Source organism: Elephantulus edwardii, unplaced genomic scaffold, assembly GCF_000299155.1.
Source record: "Elephantulus edwardii isolate Elephantulus edwardi_28Jun2011 unplaced genomic scaffold, EleEdw1.0 scaffold00066, whole genome shotgun sequence".
NCBI classification, from domain to species: domain Eukaryota; kingdom Metazoa; phylum Chordata; class Mammalia; order Macroscelidea; family Macroscelididae; genus Elephantulus; species Elephantulus edwardii.
In genome coordinates this window covers 2153822-2169368 of record NW_006399816.1, presented here as the reverse complement: position 1 = coordinate 2169368, position 15547 = coordinate 2153822, and the positions used below count along the sequence as shown (strand labels likewise).

Sequence of the window (15547 nt, the reverse complement as noted above, 5' to 3'; positions counted from 1 at the left end):
CCACCTTTTCAAGCATGATGTCCTTTTCTAGGGAGCAGCCTCTCCTAGCAACATGTCTAAAATATGTGAGGTGAAGCTTCATCAACTCTGCCTCCAAAGAACATTCTGGTTGTACCTTGTCCAACACATATCTGTTTGTTCTTTTGGCAGTTCTTGGGGTATGCAGCATTTTCCTCCAACATCATAACTTAAATACATCAATTCTTCTTCTGGCATCTTTATTCACTGTCCACTCTCAAATGCACAGCAGATAATTGGAAAGACTGTAGCCTGAATCAGGTGCACCTTAGTCTTCAGAGTGACATAATTGCTCTCTAGGGCTTTGGAGAGATCCCTGGCAGCAGACTTTCCTAATGTTATACATCTCTTAATCTCTTAAATATTATTACCAAGGGTGTTACTATAGATCCAAATAAGATGAAATCACTGACAATTTCAATTTTTTTTATCCATCTATCATGATGTTGCCTACTGGTACAGAGGTAAGGATTTTTGTTTTCTTGATATTGAGATGCAATCTATATTGAAGACTAGAGTCCTTGATCTTCTGCAGCAAACACTTCAGGTCCTCCTCACTTCTAGCAAGTAAAGTTGTGTCATCAACTTATCACAGGTTGTTAATGAGCCTTCCTACAATCCTGATGCCACACTCTTCTTCATAAAGTTCCGTTTCTTGAATGTTTTCCTCAGAAAGCTGACTGAATAGGTATGGCAAGAAGATATAGCCCTGCCAGACAACTTTCCTATTTTAAATCATGCAATGTTCCCTTGCTCTGTTTGGACAATAGCTTGTTGGTATAGATTTTGCATAAGCACAATTAAATGTTCTGAGATTTCCATTCTTCTCAAGGTTAGCCATAGTTTCTTATGATCCATACAGTCTAATGTCTTTTGCATAGTCAATTAAATACAAGTAAACAATCTTCTGATATTCTCTGCTTTCAACCAAGATTCATCTGACATCAGCATAATATGTCAGGTGCATGGCCTCTTCTAAACCCCATTTAATCTTCTGCAGTTCTCTGATAATGTACTCTTCTGGTCATTTTTGGACAATCTTGAATAATATTTTACATGCATGTGGTACTAATGGTATTGCTTGATAATTTCCACAATCTTTTGGGTCACCTCTCTTGGGAATGGACATAGCATCTAGATCTCTTCCAGTCAGCTGACCAGCTAACTATCTTCCAAATTTCCTAGCACAGACTGATGAGCATGTCCAGAGTTGCAGCTGTTAGTTGAAAAATGCTGATTGGTATCCCATCCAATCTCAGAGCTTTATTTTTTGCCACTGTGTTCAATGCAGGTGCTATTATTAGGCCCATTATACATATAAGAAACCTGAGGCACAGAGGAGGAGAATAGTATGGCTATGACAAAGGAGGAGAGAGGGAGGGTAGTGAGCTATGGGGTGGTTTCCCATGCCTAAAGGAACAGCACTGAGCCTCCCCATTGAGCTGGGCCCTTATCCCCAGACCCAGCTAGTCTCCACTCTGGGGTTTTTGAAGCCTCATTCTCAGTGGAAATAAAACACTCCCCTTCAAAGAGATAAGGGGGCCATACATACTTGGCAGACCCTGACCACACAGATATCAGGTGGAGGGCCACTTTCCAAGCAAGTGCTCAGCAAGTCTTTGCTCATATATGATTCAAATGTGGTAAGTAGTAAGGGGGCAGACAGACATGAGATGAAGTCTGCTGAAGAATGAAGATACCACCAAAACCTTGCCTGAGGAGCAGCTGTCTTAGACTGCTTCATCTTTTTTTTTTTAATATTTATTTACAAAATTTGAATATATTGTTTTTGAGAACAAATTCTTTTAATTTCCCTTAAACCCCCCCCCATCAAATTGTATATCCCTATGATTAATCCCCCATCACATATCCTGATCCCTCTGCTTCTACCCTTTCCCATCCCTCTTGGATCCTTATACTCATTCTACAATAATGATTTTCTACAATATTTATCCTTATGGGACTGAGTTAGTTCACTCAGCATAATGCTCTTCAGTCCCTCCCAAGTTAGGTAATAATTTACAAAATCATTGTTCCTGCGTACTGCACAGTATTTCATTTTGTAAATGTACCATAATTTCTCAATCCATCCATTTGTGGTTCTATATTTGGGCTTTTTCCATGTTCTTGCAATGGTGAATAATGCTGCTATGAACATTGGTGTACAAGACTCCATTTGTGCCTCAGCCCTCATTTTTTCAGGGTATATTCCAAACAGTGGAATAGGTGGGTCATATGGAATTTCTATGTTCAGCTTTTTAAGGAAGCGCCAAACTGAAAAACGGTTGCACCATTTTACAGTCCCACCAACAATGTATAAGAGTTCCTTTCTCGCCACATCATCTCCAATATCTATTACTTGCTGCTCTGTTAAACTTTGCCACTGTTACTGGAGTGAGATGGTACCTCATTGTGCTTTTGATTTGCATCTCTCTTATTGACAGTGATTTGGAGCATTTCTTCATGTGTCTGTTTGCCATTGAAATATCTTCCTTTGTGAAAATTCTTTCCATGTCTTTTGCCCATTTTGTTAATTGGGTTATCAGTCTTTTTCTTGTGGAGGCCAAGGAGTATTCTGTAAACTTTCCTTATGAGACTCTTGTATGAGATGGTATTACCAAATGTTTGTTCCCAGTATGTAGGTTTTCTTTTCACCCTGCTGGGAAAAGTTTTTGATGCACACGTGGATTTAATCTTTAGAAGGTCCCATGCATCAATTTTATCCTCTTCAGATTGTGCATTTCTGGTTGTATTTGGCAGTCTCTTTATACCTTGGACTAAAGCTTCTAAGCTTGATCCCAGTTTGTGTCTTATGAACGTTACGGTTTGGGGCTTTACTCCCAGGTCTCTGATCCACTTTGAGTTGATATGTGTGTATGTTGTAAGATGTGGATCCTGTTTCAGCTTTCTGCAGGTAGAAGTCCAGTTTTGCCAGCAACATTTGTTGAAGAGGTTATCATTTCCCCATTCAATAGCTTTGATTTCCTTGTCAAATATCAGTTGACCATAGATAGTTGGATCTATTTCTGGGTTCTCAATTCTGTTTCATTGGTCTATGTGCCTGTCATTGTACCAGTACCATGCTGTTTCGGTTACTACTGCTGTGAAGTAAGTAAGTTTTGAATCAGGGAGTGCTATGCCTCCAATCTCATTGCTTTGTCTCTTTAATGCCAATCTAAGTCGTTGTCTTCTCCACAGGTTTGTCAGAGTTCTCACACACTAGCCCACCCAACCACCCACATCTACCCACCCCACTGCCCACCATGTCCACCCTGACATTGGGCTGGTTCCAACTCCCAGCAACCCTTAACAGGTTTCTGAGACTGTAAATCTTCAAAGGAGAAGACTGCCCTTCTTTTTCTTTCCAAGGAATGGCTGGTAGATTTGAACTTCCTAACTTGTGCTAGGGAGCTCTGATGGTCTAGTAGTAAGGAGTTGTGCTGCCAACCCAAATGCAGAAAGTTTGAATTCACCAGTTGGTCTGCAGGAAGAAGGGCAATCTCCTCCCACATGATTTACAGTCTCTGAAAACCCACTGGGGGATCAGCCATGAATCAGTTCCAACTCGATGGCCCACAATAACCACAACCTTGTGCTAAGCAACCCCATACATTATGTCCTACAATACCACTGTGTCAGTGTCCCCTAATTCCCGTGCAGACCAAGACAGATGCCAGATGTCCTGTGGCCACTGGAATAAGCAGCCCTGTCATTAAGCCTTGTCCCAGCTATAGCTTTTGCCTGAGGGCCTCCTGGGGACAGATGATGGTGTGCACACATCCCCCAAGCTCTCCAAGCACTTTGCAGAGAGAGGAGGGCAGGACCGGGCATCTATATGGAGAAAAGGAAGGGGTCTCCACATCGGGGAAGGTTCTGAACACGGCATTCAAATCAAGGGAGGTTATTAGGGCTGCAAGCACTAGCCAGAATCACCCTTTTGCCCATGTGCCAGCAGATGAAGCCTGCTCTCCCAGGAGCTCTGATCTGCACAGAAGAAATATCAGAGGTGGCTTGTTGTCTCACAGAATGGCTTACAGGCAACTAGTGCCTACTCCAGAGAAAGGCAGCTAAAGAGAGTCTGCAGGGAACAGAGGCATTGCTGTCACCCCAAAGAAAGTGAAGGTCAGCTGTGCTTTGAGTTACTTATGCTACAAACAAAAGTCAAACCTGTTGCCGTGAAATCCGTTCCAACCCTTAGCATTCTCACGTGGAACAGAATTGCTCCATAGGGCTTTCTCAGCTTTAATCATCATTCAAGCCAAGTCTATCTTGAAGCACTTCTAGGTGGATTAGAACCACCTGTCTGTAGGTCAGTGGCTCAGTACAAACAGTTTGAACCAACCAGGAACCTGGTTTGTCTACACACAGTGGTTCTCAAAGTAGGGTGTCTGTACCTGTAGCATCAGCATTATCTGAGACACTGACAGAAATGCAAGTTTTCAGGACCCCCACCCCAGACCTACCTTCTCAGAAACTGTTTCAATTAGTCTTGCAGATGATTCTAATTCTCAAAAGCGTGAGACTCACTGCCCCAGACAAGGTGTGTGTTTGTCAGTCCCACTTCACAGGAGTGATTACTAAACCCCAGGAAGGAACAGCTCATCAGCCAAGGCCACCAGTCAAGTTCAGACATGGCGGGAGGCAGCCCCACATCCCACCATCCCATTCCCAGTGCACTCACCAAGCCCTGGCAGGCGCTGATAGCAGCCAGGCCACCCTCAAGCTGAGGGTCTTGCACCTCACCGAGCAGGTGGCAGGCAGGACTGTGGACTTGGATGTGTGTGTGGCCCAGGCCTCCATGCCGCCGTGTCTCTCTCACGAAGCCCGGAGCCAGCAGGTGCTGGTTGGTGGTCAAGTTGAAGCGCAGCTCTCGCCCACGGTACAGCAATTCATAGTAGGCCGGTGTGCTGTGCCGAGCAGACACGTCCCGCTTGCGCAGTGCACGTGGCCACAGCTCGTAGGACAGGAAGAAGCCCCCTGCATCCACACGGACTGGATGCACAATGTCCAGTGCCACTCGGTTCTCAGAGGTAGGACCTGCAAGGACATGCACAAAGCACCTGGATCAGCCATGGATTTGGGGCTCTGGCTGATGGGCATGGATTAGAGGCAGAGAGAGAGTAGCTGGGCTCATTCATCTGTGCTACTCCTAGCTCTGCTAGTCTCTCTCTTGGGCCTCGGTTCCTCCATCTGGTTTACTGTAATAACCTCTTAATAGGTCCTTTTGCTTTTACTATTGCCCAGCTCAGCTCTGTCCCTTTGTTGATAGTGTTGTTAGTTGCTATGAGTAAACGCAGACCCATGTACAGAATAAAACTGCTCCATTGGGTTTTCATGGTTGTGACCTTTTTTTAAACAGATAACGAGGCCTCTCTTCCAAGGTGCCTCTGGATAGGTTCAAACCATCTTTTGGCTTGTAGTCAAGGACATGACAGTTTGTACCTCTGTCTCAGTTATCTAGTGCTGCTATAAAAGAAATATAAGTAAGTGGCTTTAATGAACAGAAAGTTACCCTCTCACAGTTTATGAGGCTAAGAAATCCAAATTCAGGACACTAGCTCCAAGGAAAAATTCTTTCTCTATCACATTTGGAGGAAGGGCCTTGCACATGGAAATTTCCATTATGTCTGGCATCAATTTTCCCCTGAGTCTAGAAGGTTCCTGGTGCAGGGACCACAGGTTCAAAGAACTGGCTCTACTTTTAGCTCTTTTTTTTAAGTTAGTCAGATATCTGTCTCTGGTTGCTTTGTTTTCCTTTTATCTAAGATAAAAGGTGATAAAAGCCAGACCCCAGGAAACTCCCCTCATATCAGTTCTAGGACTTGAGTAAGGGCATACTTTCAAGCTAATTTCCTTACAACTGATAGGTTAATCACATCAAATCATTACCTGAAATATATTGTTATATAACTACCCAATTATACCATTCCATAACTCCCAAACCATCGAAAATTAGGGTTCAGCCAAGTTGACATATATTTTAAGGGGATATAATTCAATCCAATTGCAAAACAGGTGGCACATCACTTTAAAACAAACAAATAAACAAAACTTAAATCAATTTCAAGTCCAAACTCCATTCTGGGATAAAATTTCTCTTTTAGGGAACACTGGTGGCCTAGTGGTAAGAAGCTGTGCTGCAATCCTGAGGCATGCAGTTCAAATCCATCAGCTGCTCCATGGGAGAAAGATGGGTAATCTCCCATGTGATTAACTGCCTCTGAAAACCCACCAGAGGGTCAGCTACAGGTTGATTCCAACTTGATGGTACACAACAACAACAACAACTATTAATTTAGAATACATGTTATTCTAAAGTACAACGGTGGGACAGACATGAGGTAAACATTTCCACTACAAATGAAATAATTTGAAGGAAAGAAGAGAATCTACCAGCAGCCTCACAGTAAAAAGATGGGCAATCTCCTCTGAAATCCCAGTAGAGGGTCATTTCTGGCTCGATGGCAAGTGAGAGAAAAAGATTACAGTAGGAACACAGTAAGTGGATGGCTTAACAATCAACACCCTTGGTACCAAGAGTTAGGAAATGAAGAGACATGCTTCACTGGCAAAGTCTGTAGTCAGAGACCTCTCCAAATTATTGAGTATTGATGTCAATTTGGGGACTAAGGTACTTCTCATTCAGGCCATGGTCTTTCCAATCACTTGGTATGTATCTGACAGCTGGCAAGGAATAAGACCGACAGAAGAAGAATCAATGCCTTTGAGCTGTGCTTTTGGAGTACTGGACATCTCATAGATTGTCAAAAGAACACACAGATATGTCTTGGAGAAAATGCAGCCATAGTGCTCCTTGGAGGCAAAGTTGATAAGCTTTGCCTCATATACTTTGGACGTGTTACTAGGAAGGGCTATTCCTTGGAGAGGGACATGATGCTCGGAAAAGTGGGGAGTCAGCAAAGAGGAAGACCTTCAACCAGGTGGATTAATTAATACCTGCAGCAATGGGTTCTAGTGTGTCAGGAAGTGTGAGGATGGCATAGGATAGGACATGGTTCAGATCTGTAGGTCGCTGTGGGTTGTACTCAACTTGACAGCATCTAACAATAACATAGCTTTAACAATGAGAAATTTATCCCTTCATAATGTAGGAGTCAACAATCTGCGTTATGCGGATGACACAACCCTGCTTGCTGAAACTGAAGAGGACCTGAAGCACCTGCTGCAGAGTGTCAAGGACTGCAGCCTACAATATGGATTGAGGCTCAATGTCAAGAAGACAAAGATTCTCACCACTGGACCAACTGGCAGCCTCAGGATGGATGGTGAAGAGATTGAGATTGTACACAGCTTTAGTTTGCTTGGCTCCATAGTCAACAGTCTTGGCACCAGCAGCCAGGAAATTAAAAGGCGCATTGCCATGAGAAAGTCTGCTGTTAGAGACCTCTCCAAAGTACTGAAGAGCAATGGTGTCTCTCTGGAGACTAAGGTGCGTCTGATACAGGCCATGGTCTTCGCAATCACTTGTTATGCATCAGAGAGTTGGACAATGACCAAGGAGGATAGAAGGAGAATTGATGCCTTTGAGCTGTGGTGCTGGAGAAGAGTATTGAGAATACCATGGATTGCTAGGAAAACAAACAGATTTGTCCTGGAAAGGGTTAAACCGGGTGGCTCCTGGGAGGCAAGGATTCTGAGGCTCCGTCTAACATACTTTGGACATGATGTGAGGAGTGACCAGTCCTTAGAGAGGGACATCATGCTTGGGAGGGTGGAGGGACAGCGCAGGAGAGGAAGGCCCTCTATGAGGTGGATTGATTCAGTGACTGGGATAATTGGGATGGGAGTGTCAGAGACAGTGCGATTGGCACAGGACAGAGCGGAGTTTAGGGCTGTTGTACATAGGGTCGCTATGAGTCGCAAGCGACTCGACGGCACATAACAACAACAAATGTAGGAGTCTAGAAGTTTGATTTTCTACGGGAAGGCTTTCTCTAGCTGTCAGCTCTGGAGAAAGGTCCTTGTCTTCTCTCAACAACTGTGGGCCCAGTGCTTCTTGGAGATGTTCATGGGTCCTAGCATCAACCTTCCCCTGGGTCAAGTGGGTTCTAAGGGACTCCAGGTCTAAGGGCCTCCAGTCCAAAAAATGTGCTCTACTCCTAGCTCTTCCTTCTTGGTTCTAGCCAGGTCCCTCCTTCTCTGCTTGCTTCTCTAACCTTTTATCTGTTCTAAGATGCAGACCACATCCCAGGCAAACTCTGAGATGGGATCAGGAATATGACCAGAGTAAAGGTGTTATAGCTTACTTTCATCTTCTTAGAACTGATTGGCTGATTACATCATAGGGGATGATTACATCATCACCCACCCAAAATGCACCATCATCCCATTCATGCCAACCCACAGCAACCTTCTTGGACAGAAAAGAATGGCCTCCTCACTTCTAAAGTAGAAATCTTTATGCAAGTAGGTGGAGGATGGAGTGGCTGATGGATCTGAACCAACAAACTTCTGGTTAGCAGTTGAATGCTTTAACCACTATACCACCAGGGCTCCTAATATCATTCCCTAACTGCCAAATGATATCATTACATAATCACCAAACCATTGAGAATCCTAGCACAGCTAAAGTGACTCATATTTTTGGAGAGACACAATTCAACCCACAGCAGCTCCTCAGAGACTTTTCAATTCTGTTCCTCACTCCTTCCACCATAGTCATTGGCCTCCTTTACATTCCTCCTCAATGAAACAGGTCAGACATATCCCTGGTCCCAGAGAGTGTGCACTGTGGTTTCCTCTGCCTGGAAAACTCTTCCACTAGATACTCATATGGCTGAAGTCCTCACCTCCTTAAGTTCTCACTCAAATGTCTCCTTCTCACTGAGGTTTTTTTCCTCTGACCACTTTGTTTCTTAATGTTAAATTATAAGTGAAGTTTGTTACTATTAAAGCTACAATTAAAATTTAAAATGAAAATTACAATTGTAACTCCCTGGCTTCTATTCTCCTTCCCTGCTTTGTTTTTTGAAATAGTAATTCTGATGGATCCTATCATTTTCTTGTTTCTTTTTTCTACCATCTTCTCCACCACCCCCAAACACAAGCAGCTTCCTGTTCTTTGTTTTGATGATTATAAAGTGCTAGGAGAGTGTCTGGTAACTAGTAGTTTCTGGGTAAATATTTGCTAAGTGAATCTACAGAATGAGCTGTGTCCGACCACTCAACAAGCAAGGAAAGAGCAGGCTTACTTGTGCTTACTTAGTCTGGACAATTTTATAATTTTTCTACATCAAAGATTCTCCTCTTAGGTATGGCTGGTATCTGTTTCTCTTCCCAACCCTAGAGCACCTTCCAACAGCATCAAAACCTCTCTCTTTTCAAATTTACAATTCCAGACAGGCTTCATTACTAAACTGCATAGTGAAACATTCCACGAGCTTTTATCAGGTGGCATGGCCTTGTGTACTGGGCTATGTACCCTGAGAATGAGGATAATAACAGAATTTACTCTCTTGGGACCATTGTGAGGATTAAACGACTTGAGCTAAATCACATATAGTAGAGCTGGGTCCACTGACTGAACATGATGACTGACTAAACATTTTGGCTATAAATTATATTAGCCTGGTGAATTCAAGAACAAGCTCAAAGGTGCACAAAGGTAAGTTGTCTCCAGGCTTCCCGAGATTAGAGATTGAGAAGGAACATCCAGGCAGGTCACTCTGGTCACCTTTGTTGTTGTTAAGTGAGAGTTGAGTACAACTCACAGAGACCCTATGAACAACAGATCTGAACCTTTCCTTCTCCTGTGCCATCCTCATCATCTCAGACACACTTGAAGCCACTGCCACAGTCACTGTGTCAACTCATCTCGTTTAGGGTCTTCTCTCTTCCACTCACCTTTCCAAGTATGATGTCCCTTTCCAAGGAACAGCCCCTTCTAGAAAGATGCCCAAAGTATGTGAGATGACGCTCACCATCCTTGCCTCTAAGGAGCACTCTGGCTGCACTTTCTCCAAGACTTCTGTTTGTTCTTTTGGCAGTCCATGGGATATTTGGTACTCCCTTCTAACACAACCCAAAGGCATCAATTCTGCCATCCTTATTCACCATCCGGCTATTCTTTTGTCTTTAAACTAACATCACTGCTCTTCAGGACTTTGAAGAGGTCCCTGACAGCAATCTTTACCACCTACCTTTCCACAAAGCAGCTCTGGTTTCTGTCTTTCCCAAGTAAGAAGAGTCCATTTGAAGGAAGAGCTTCAGGGCTATAAAAAATATATCTGCAATCTACTTCTCAGGCTTCTGCAGTTTGCAAAACCCCCTCCCTGTAACTCTGTCCTCTTGGAGCTTGTGACAAGGCCTGGATTCTTAATCTATTTGGCCATGGTTCTCTTTCTCAGAATGCTTTTAAAGTCATAAATAAAATACACATGGAAAGTGACCATACTGAAATACAGTCATCAAAGTATATTTTTAAGTTAGCAGGAGCAGATGGGAGGGAGGGGGAGAGGAAAACTCATTCCTTAGAGGACACTGAACTGTTAGGTGGGTGGCTGAACAGTTTTTATCATCGAATTAATTAATTAAGCTATGCCATATTTAATTTCACTGAACTGTGAATGGCACCATTGAATGGCAGACACATATTTATACCACATTAACAATATTTTGGATATATATTTTTAAAAGTTGAGTATAAAACTATGTGCCCTTTTTTAAGGCACCTAATGACAAATTTGATGACCAAAAGAACTTTGAAGTAATGATATACATAAATTTTACTTTGAGAAAGAAATGTGGGGGTTTTGTTCCCAATAGTGACAAAGTGACAAGGATGGGTAATGCTGCTGAGATTTGTCGTTAACATACAAACTTGAAGCTTGATATCCCTTGTGTTTGTTGTTGTTATGTGCCATCAAGTCACTTGCGGCTCATAGCGACCCTATGTATAAGAGCCCTAAAGGCCATTCTATCCTGTGCCAACCTAGCCATCTCAAACACACTCATTCTCACCACTCCACTCACAGAATCGATCCATCTCATTGAGGGTCTTCCTCTCCTGCACCGTCCCTCCACTCTGCCAAACATGATGTCCCTCTCCAAGGGCCAGTCCCTCCTTGTAACATACCCAACATATGTAAGACAAAGCTTCAGAATCCTTCACTCCAAGGAGCATTCCGCCTTCACCTTCTCCAGGACAAACCTGTTTGTTCTTCTAGCGGTCCATGGTATATTCAACAATCTTCTCCAGCACCACAGCTCAAAGTTATCAACTCTCTTTCTATCATCCCTATTCACTGTCCAACTCTCCAATGCATAGCACATAATTGCAAAGACTATAGCCTGGATCAGGTGTACCTTAGTCTCCAGCCTGATTTTGTTGCTCTTCAGTACTCTTGAGAGGTCCCTCACAGCTGACTTTCCCAATGCAATTCGTCTCCTGATTTCCTGGCTGCTGTTACCAAGAGTGTTGACTGTGGAGCCAAGTACATTAAAACTGTTAATTATCTCAATCTCTTCACCATCCATACCGATGCTGCCAATTGGCCCAGTGGTGAGAATCTTTGTTTTCTTGATGTTGAGCTTCAATCCATACTGAAGACTGCAGTCCTTGAGAACTTAAAGGTATGTCATTTTCCCTCAGAAGCTGTGGTGACTGACAGTGGTTAAGCACTTGGCCGCTGACCAGAAGGATGGTCAGGGGTTCAACCATACCAGCCATGCTGCGTGAGAAGGACAGGGCCGTTTATAAAGATCTGCAGCTTTGGAAACCTCCTGGCATAGTTCTTCTCTGTCTTCTAGGGCCACTGAGGTGGAGTCAACTTGATGGCAAGGTCCTTATTATTGTTAGAAGCCACTGAGTCAATTTCTGACTTGTGACGATCCCTGTGTCAAAGAGCTTCCCCATAAGGTTTTCTAGGCTGAAATGTCTATAGGAAGGATCTCTAGTGGTGTAGTCAATAAAGCTGGAGATTTGAATCCTAAAGCTGAAAAGGAGAAAGGTGGGGCAGTGTGCACCTGTAAAGAATTTGGAGCCTTAAAGACTGTGAGGTGCTTCTCCTCTAACTTCCAGGATTGCTACGATTGAATGGACTCAACAGCAACAGCCTTGGGCCTGGTTTGGAATCTTTACAGAAATAGATGACCTGGTCTTTCACCTAGGAGACTGCTGGTGGGTTCAAACCACCAACCTTTTGGTTATTCAAAAGCTTAACCTTTGTGCCACCAGGGCTCCCTATCTAACTCATGGACCCTCTGTACTCTACCATAGTTCCTCAAACCAGCAGGCCTCAAATGGGGACCTCTGTGGTTCGGCCTAGAGACTATTGCCTAAATGAGAACATAAAAGGAGAGAGAGACCGGCCTAATGTCACACAGCGAGAGTGGTACAGCCAAGCTCTCAGACAACTCCAAACTGATCAGTAATACTGTTCTACATCTGATGCTGGCTAGGTCTCAGTTTTCCCACTGTGAAGGTGAAGAACTATATCAAGTTTTAAAAATTTCTATGGCTACCAGCTCTAGGACTTCCATAACTTAAAACAAGCTTGGAAGCAGGAATGGCATCCACTTCTGAAATAGTTTGCCTCCGGAAACCCTATGAACCTGGAGAAATGATGAAAGTTATACAATTGTTCAGGTCTTTTGTTCATAGAGTTGCTATGAAATGCCTACGACTCGATGGCACGTATCAACAACAACATAGAGAGAGCTCAGTTGGCCTAGTGAACAGAAAGTGATGCTACCAAGCCAAAGGTGGTTCGCTTTAATCCACAGCCCTCAGGCCTGGTTTTAATTGTTTTTGGACAAACGTTCTTCTAGGTCAGATAACCCTTGTCTGTGCATTGCTGTACAGAGGTAACTCGTGGTTGCTGTGATGCAGAACACTGTGACACTGATGTGCCAAATGTGATAATGGTTACCCATGGTGGACAGTGTTTGGTTGAGCTCCCCGATTAAAACAAGCTTAGAAGCAGGAGTGGAATCCACTTCCGAAATAGCTTGCTTCCAGAAACCCTATGAACCTGGAGAAAGGATGAAAGTTATGCAAGTGTCCAGGTCTTTCGTTCATAGGGTCACTATGAGTCACATACAATTCGATGACACTTAACAACACAACAACCAGCTCTAAGAAAATAGGAATCCCAGAACACTTGATTGTCCTTATGTGAAACCTGTACTTGTCCTTATGCGAAACCTGTACTTGGACCAGGAAGCAGTCCTCAAAACAGAGCAAGAAACACTGCATGGTTCAAAATCAGGAAAGGAGTTGTCAGAGTTGCATCCAGTCTCCATATAATTTCAATTTATATGCAGAACAGATCATTCGAGAAGCTGGACTTTTTGAGGAGGAATGTGACATCATGATTAGTGGAAGACTCATCAACAACCTATGATATACAGATGACACAACCTTGCTTGCTGAAACTGAGGACCTGAAGTGCTTGCTACAGAAGGTCAAGGACTGTAGTCTTCTATAGTCTTCAATATTGATTGAAGCTCAACATCAAGAAGACAAAGATTCTCACCACTGGACCAAGTGGCAACAACATGATAGATCGAGAAGAGATTGAGGTTGTTAATGATTACAGCTTTCTCAGCTCCACAATCAACACTCTTGGCACCAGCAATCAGGAAATCAAAAGATGAATTTCATTAGGTAAATTTGCTGTCAGAGACCTCTCCAGAGCACTCAAAAACAATTATGTCAGTCTAGAGATTAAGGTGCCCTGATCCAGACCATGGTCTTAGCAATTACTTGATATGCATCAGAAAGCTGGATGATAACTGAGACAAGAAGAATCAATGCCTTCAAATTGTGGTGCTGGCGAAGAGTTTTGAACATACCATAGACACCCAGAAAACAAACAGGTCTGTCTTGAAGTGGGTGAAACCAAGTTCCTCCTTGGAGGCTCACATATTTTGGGCATGTGGCCACGAGGGACTAGTTCTTGGAGAAGGACATCATGCATGGAAGGATGGAGGAATGATGCAGGAGAGGAAGAACCCAGATGAGATAGACTGATACAGTAACTGGGGCAATGGGGGCTGGTGTGGCGGAATCAGTGAGCCTGGCTCAGGACAGGTAGGCTTTAGAACTGCTGTACATAGAGTCGCTAAAGGTCATGGGCAACTCGACGGTACATAACAACAACAACAATAACAACAACTAGCTCTAGTCTTCAAAAGACTATTATGTAATAAGAGAGGAAGAATCTGGAAAAGAACGAGTGCACAACTTGAATGGAATCAACATCACTGAGTTGTGCAGGCAGAAATTGTATGTTCTACTATGGATAGTCTCAGCAACAAGGCATAGAATAAACGATGAAAAATGTTAAAAATAAACACAGCATGTATCAGAGCAGGACGACTGTGGAGGGCCCAGACTCTGGAGAAACAGGAAGCTCTGGCCAATCTGAGGTTTCTCCCAGCCTCACCCAGGTCCCGCCCAGATGGACACTCCCGGCTCATGACAGTGAACCCTGGGATCCACATGAATGTCTGGGGGCCCTACAGATTTCCCACGAGGGCTCAGTCTGCCACGACAGGGCTGGAGGGAAGCCAAGCCAGGCTGCAGAAACCCAACTTGCCTCCCAGTCTGAATCCCGCTAAACAATACAGTGTCTCCAACTCACTAGTGGTGTGCCCCTCTGCTGAGGACAGCCCCCAACTGCCTGCAGTTACCCTAGAGGGCTGATGACCATCAGGGCCCAGAGATTGCCATAAATGCCTCCAAACCCTGCTTCAAAAGGCTGTGTGGGTTGGGTGCGGGCTGGGTGAGCTACTGCGTTACTTTGGATTCAGGAGGACACTGGTGCTGAAATGTGCCGGGCTTCTCAGCTGAAAATCATTTAAGTATTTGTTAAAATCAGACTCCCAGACCTCATCCCAGACCCACTGAATCAGCATGTCCAGGAAACTGGACTGGGAAGCTCTGTTTTTAAAAGAAGAGCCTCAGGGGACTGTGCTCAGCAGAGATGTTAAGAAATTCCCAACCAGGAGTGAAGCTGGCTGAACTTCAGCAGTACCTAGAGAGTTCTGAAAAACCACAGATGCCTAAGAGATAATCCAGAGATGCCAGCCCCTTAGATCCAGGAATCCACAGTTTTCTAAGCCTTCCCAGGGATTTGGATGTAACTATTTCAGGCACTGGATACTGGATAAGTTAACTCTTTCATGGCTGAATTGCTTTTTGCTTTGATTTTTCTGGATGGCATCACATATTTTCAGTAATCAAACCCAAAATCCAAACCTATTGCCATCATGTCAATTTTAATTCAAGTAACCCTGTTAAGACAGAGACCTGTCCCTTGGGCTTCCAAGGCTGTAGAATCTTTCTAGAAGCAGGCTGACACCGCTTTCTCCCACAGAGCGGCTGGTGAGTTCGAACCACTCAACTTTTGGTTATTGGCTGAATGTTTTAGGCAATGTATCACAAGAGTTCCTTCAGCAATGGGAGGCAACTGAAATAAAATGGGTTTTTTTGTTTTTTGTTTTTTCAGGACCTACAGAGTTTAATACAATTATATGAGATGAATGTCTTAACTTGACTATAGTT

The 15547-nt window shown here is 43.7% G+C and overlaps 1 protein-coding gene across 1 annotated transcript in view; it reads right to left on the bottom strand.

Moving 5' to 3' along the window:
• ADAMTS7 (ADAM metallopeptidase with thrombospondin type 1 motif, 7) overlaps positions 1-11707 on the bottom strand; it is a 55374-nt gene extending 43667 nt beyond the window's left edge. The window contains exons 1-2 of the mRNA XM_006888365.1: positions 11701-11707; positions 4700-5055 (exon numbers count right to left, since the gene is read on the bottom strand). Of these exons, the coding sequence (XP_006888427.1) occupies positions 4700-5055; positions 11701-11707 (363 nt within the window). The remainder of the gene's footprint in view (positions 1-4699; positions 5056-11700) is intronic.
• Positions 11708-15547: the final 3840 nt, after the last annotated feature.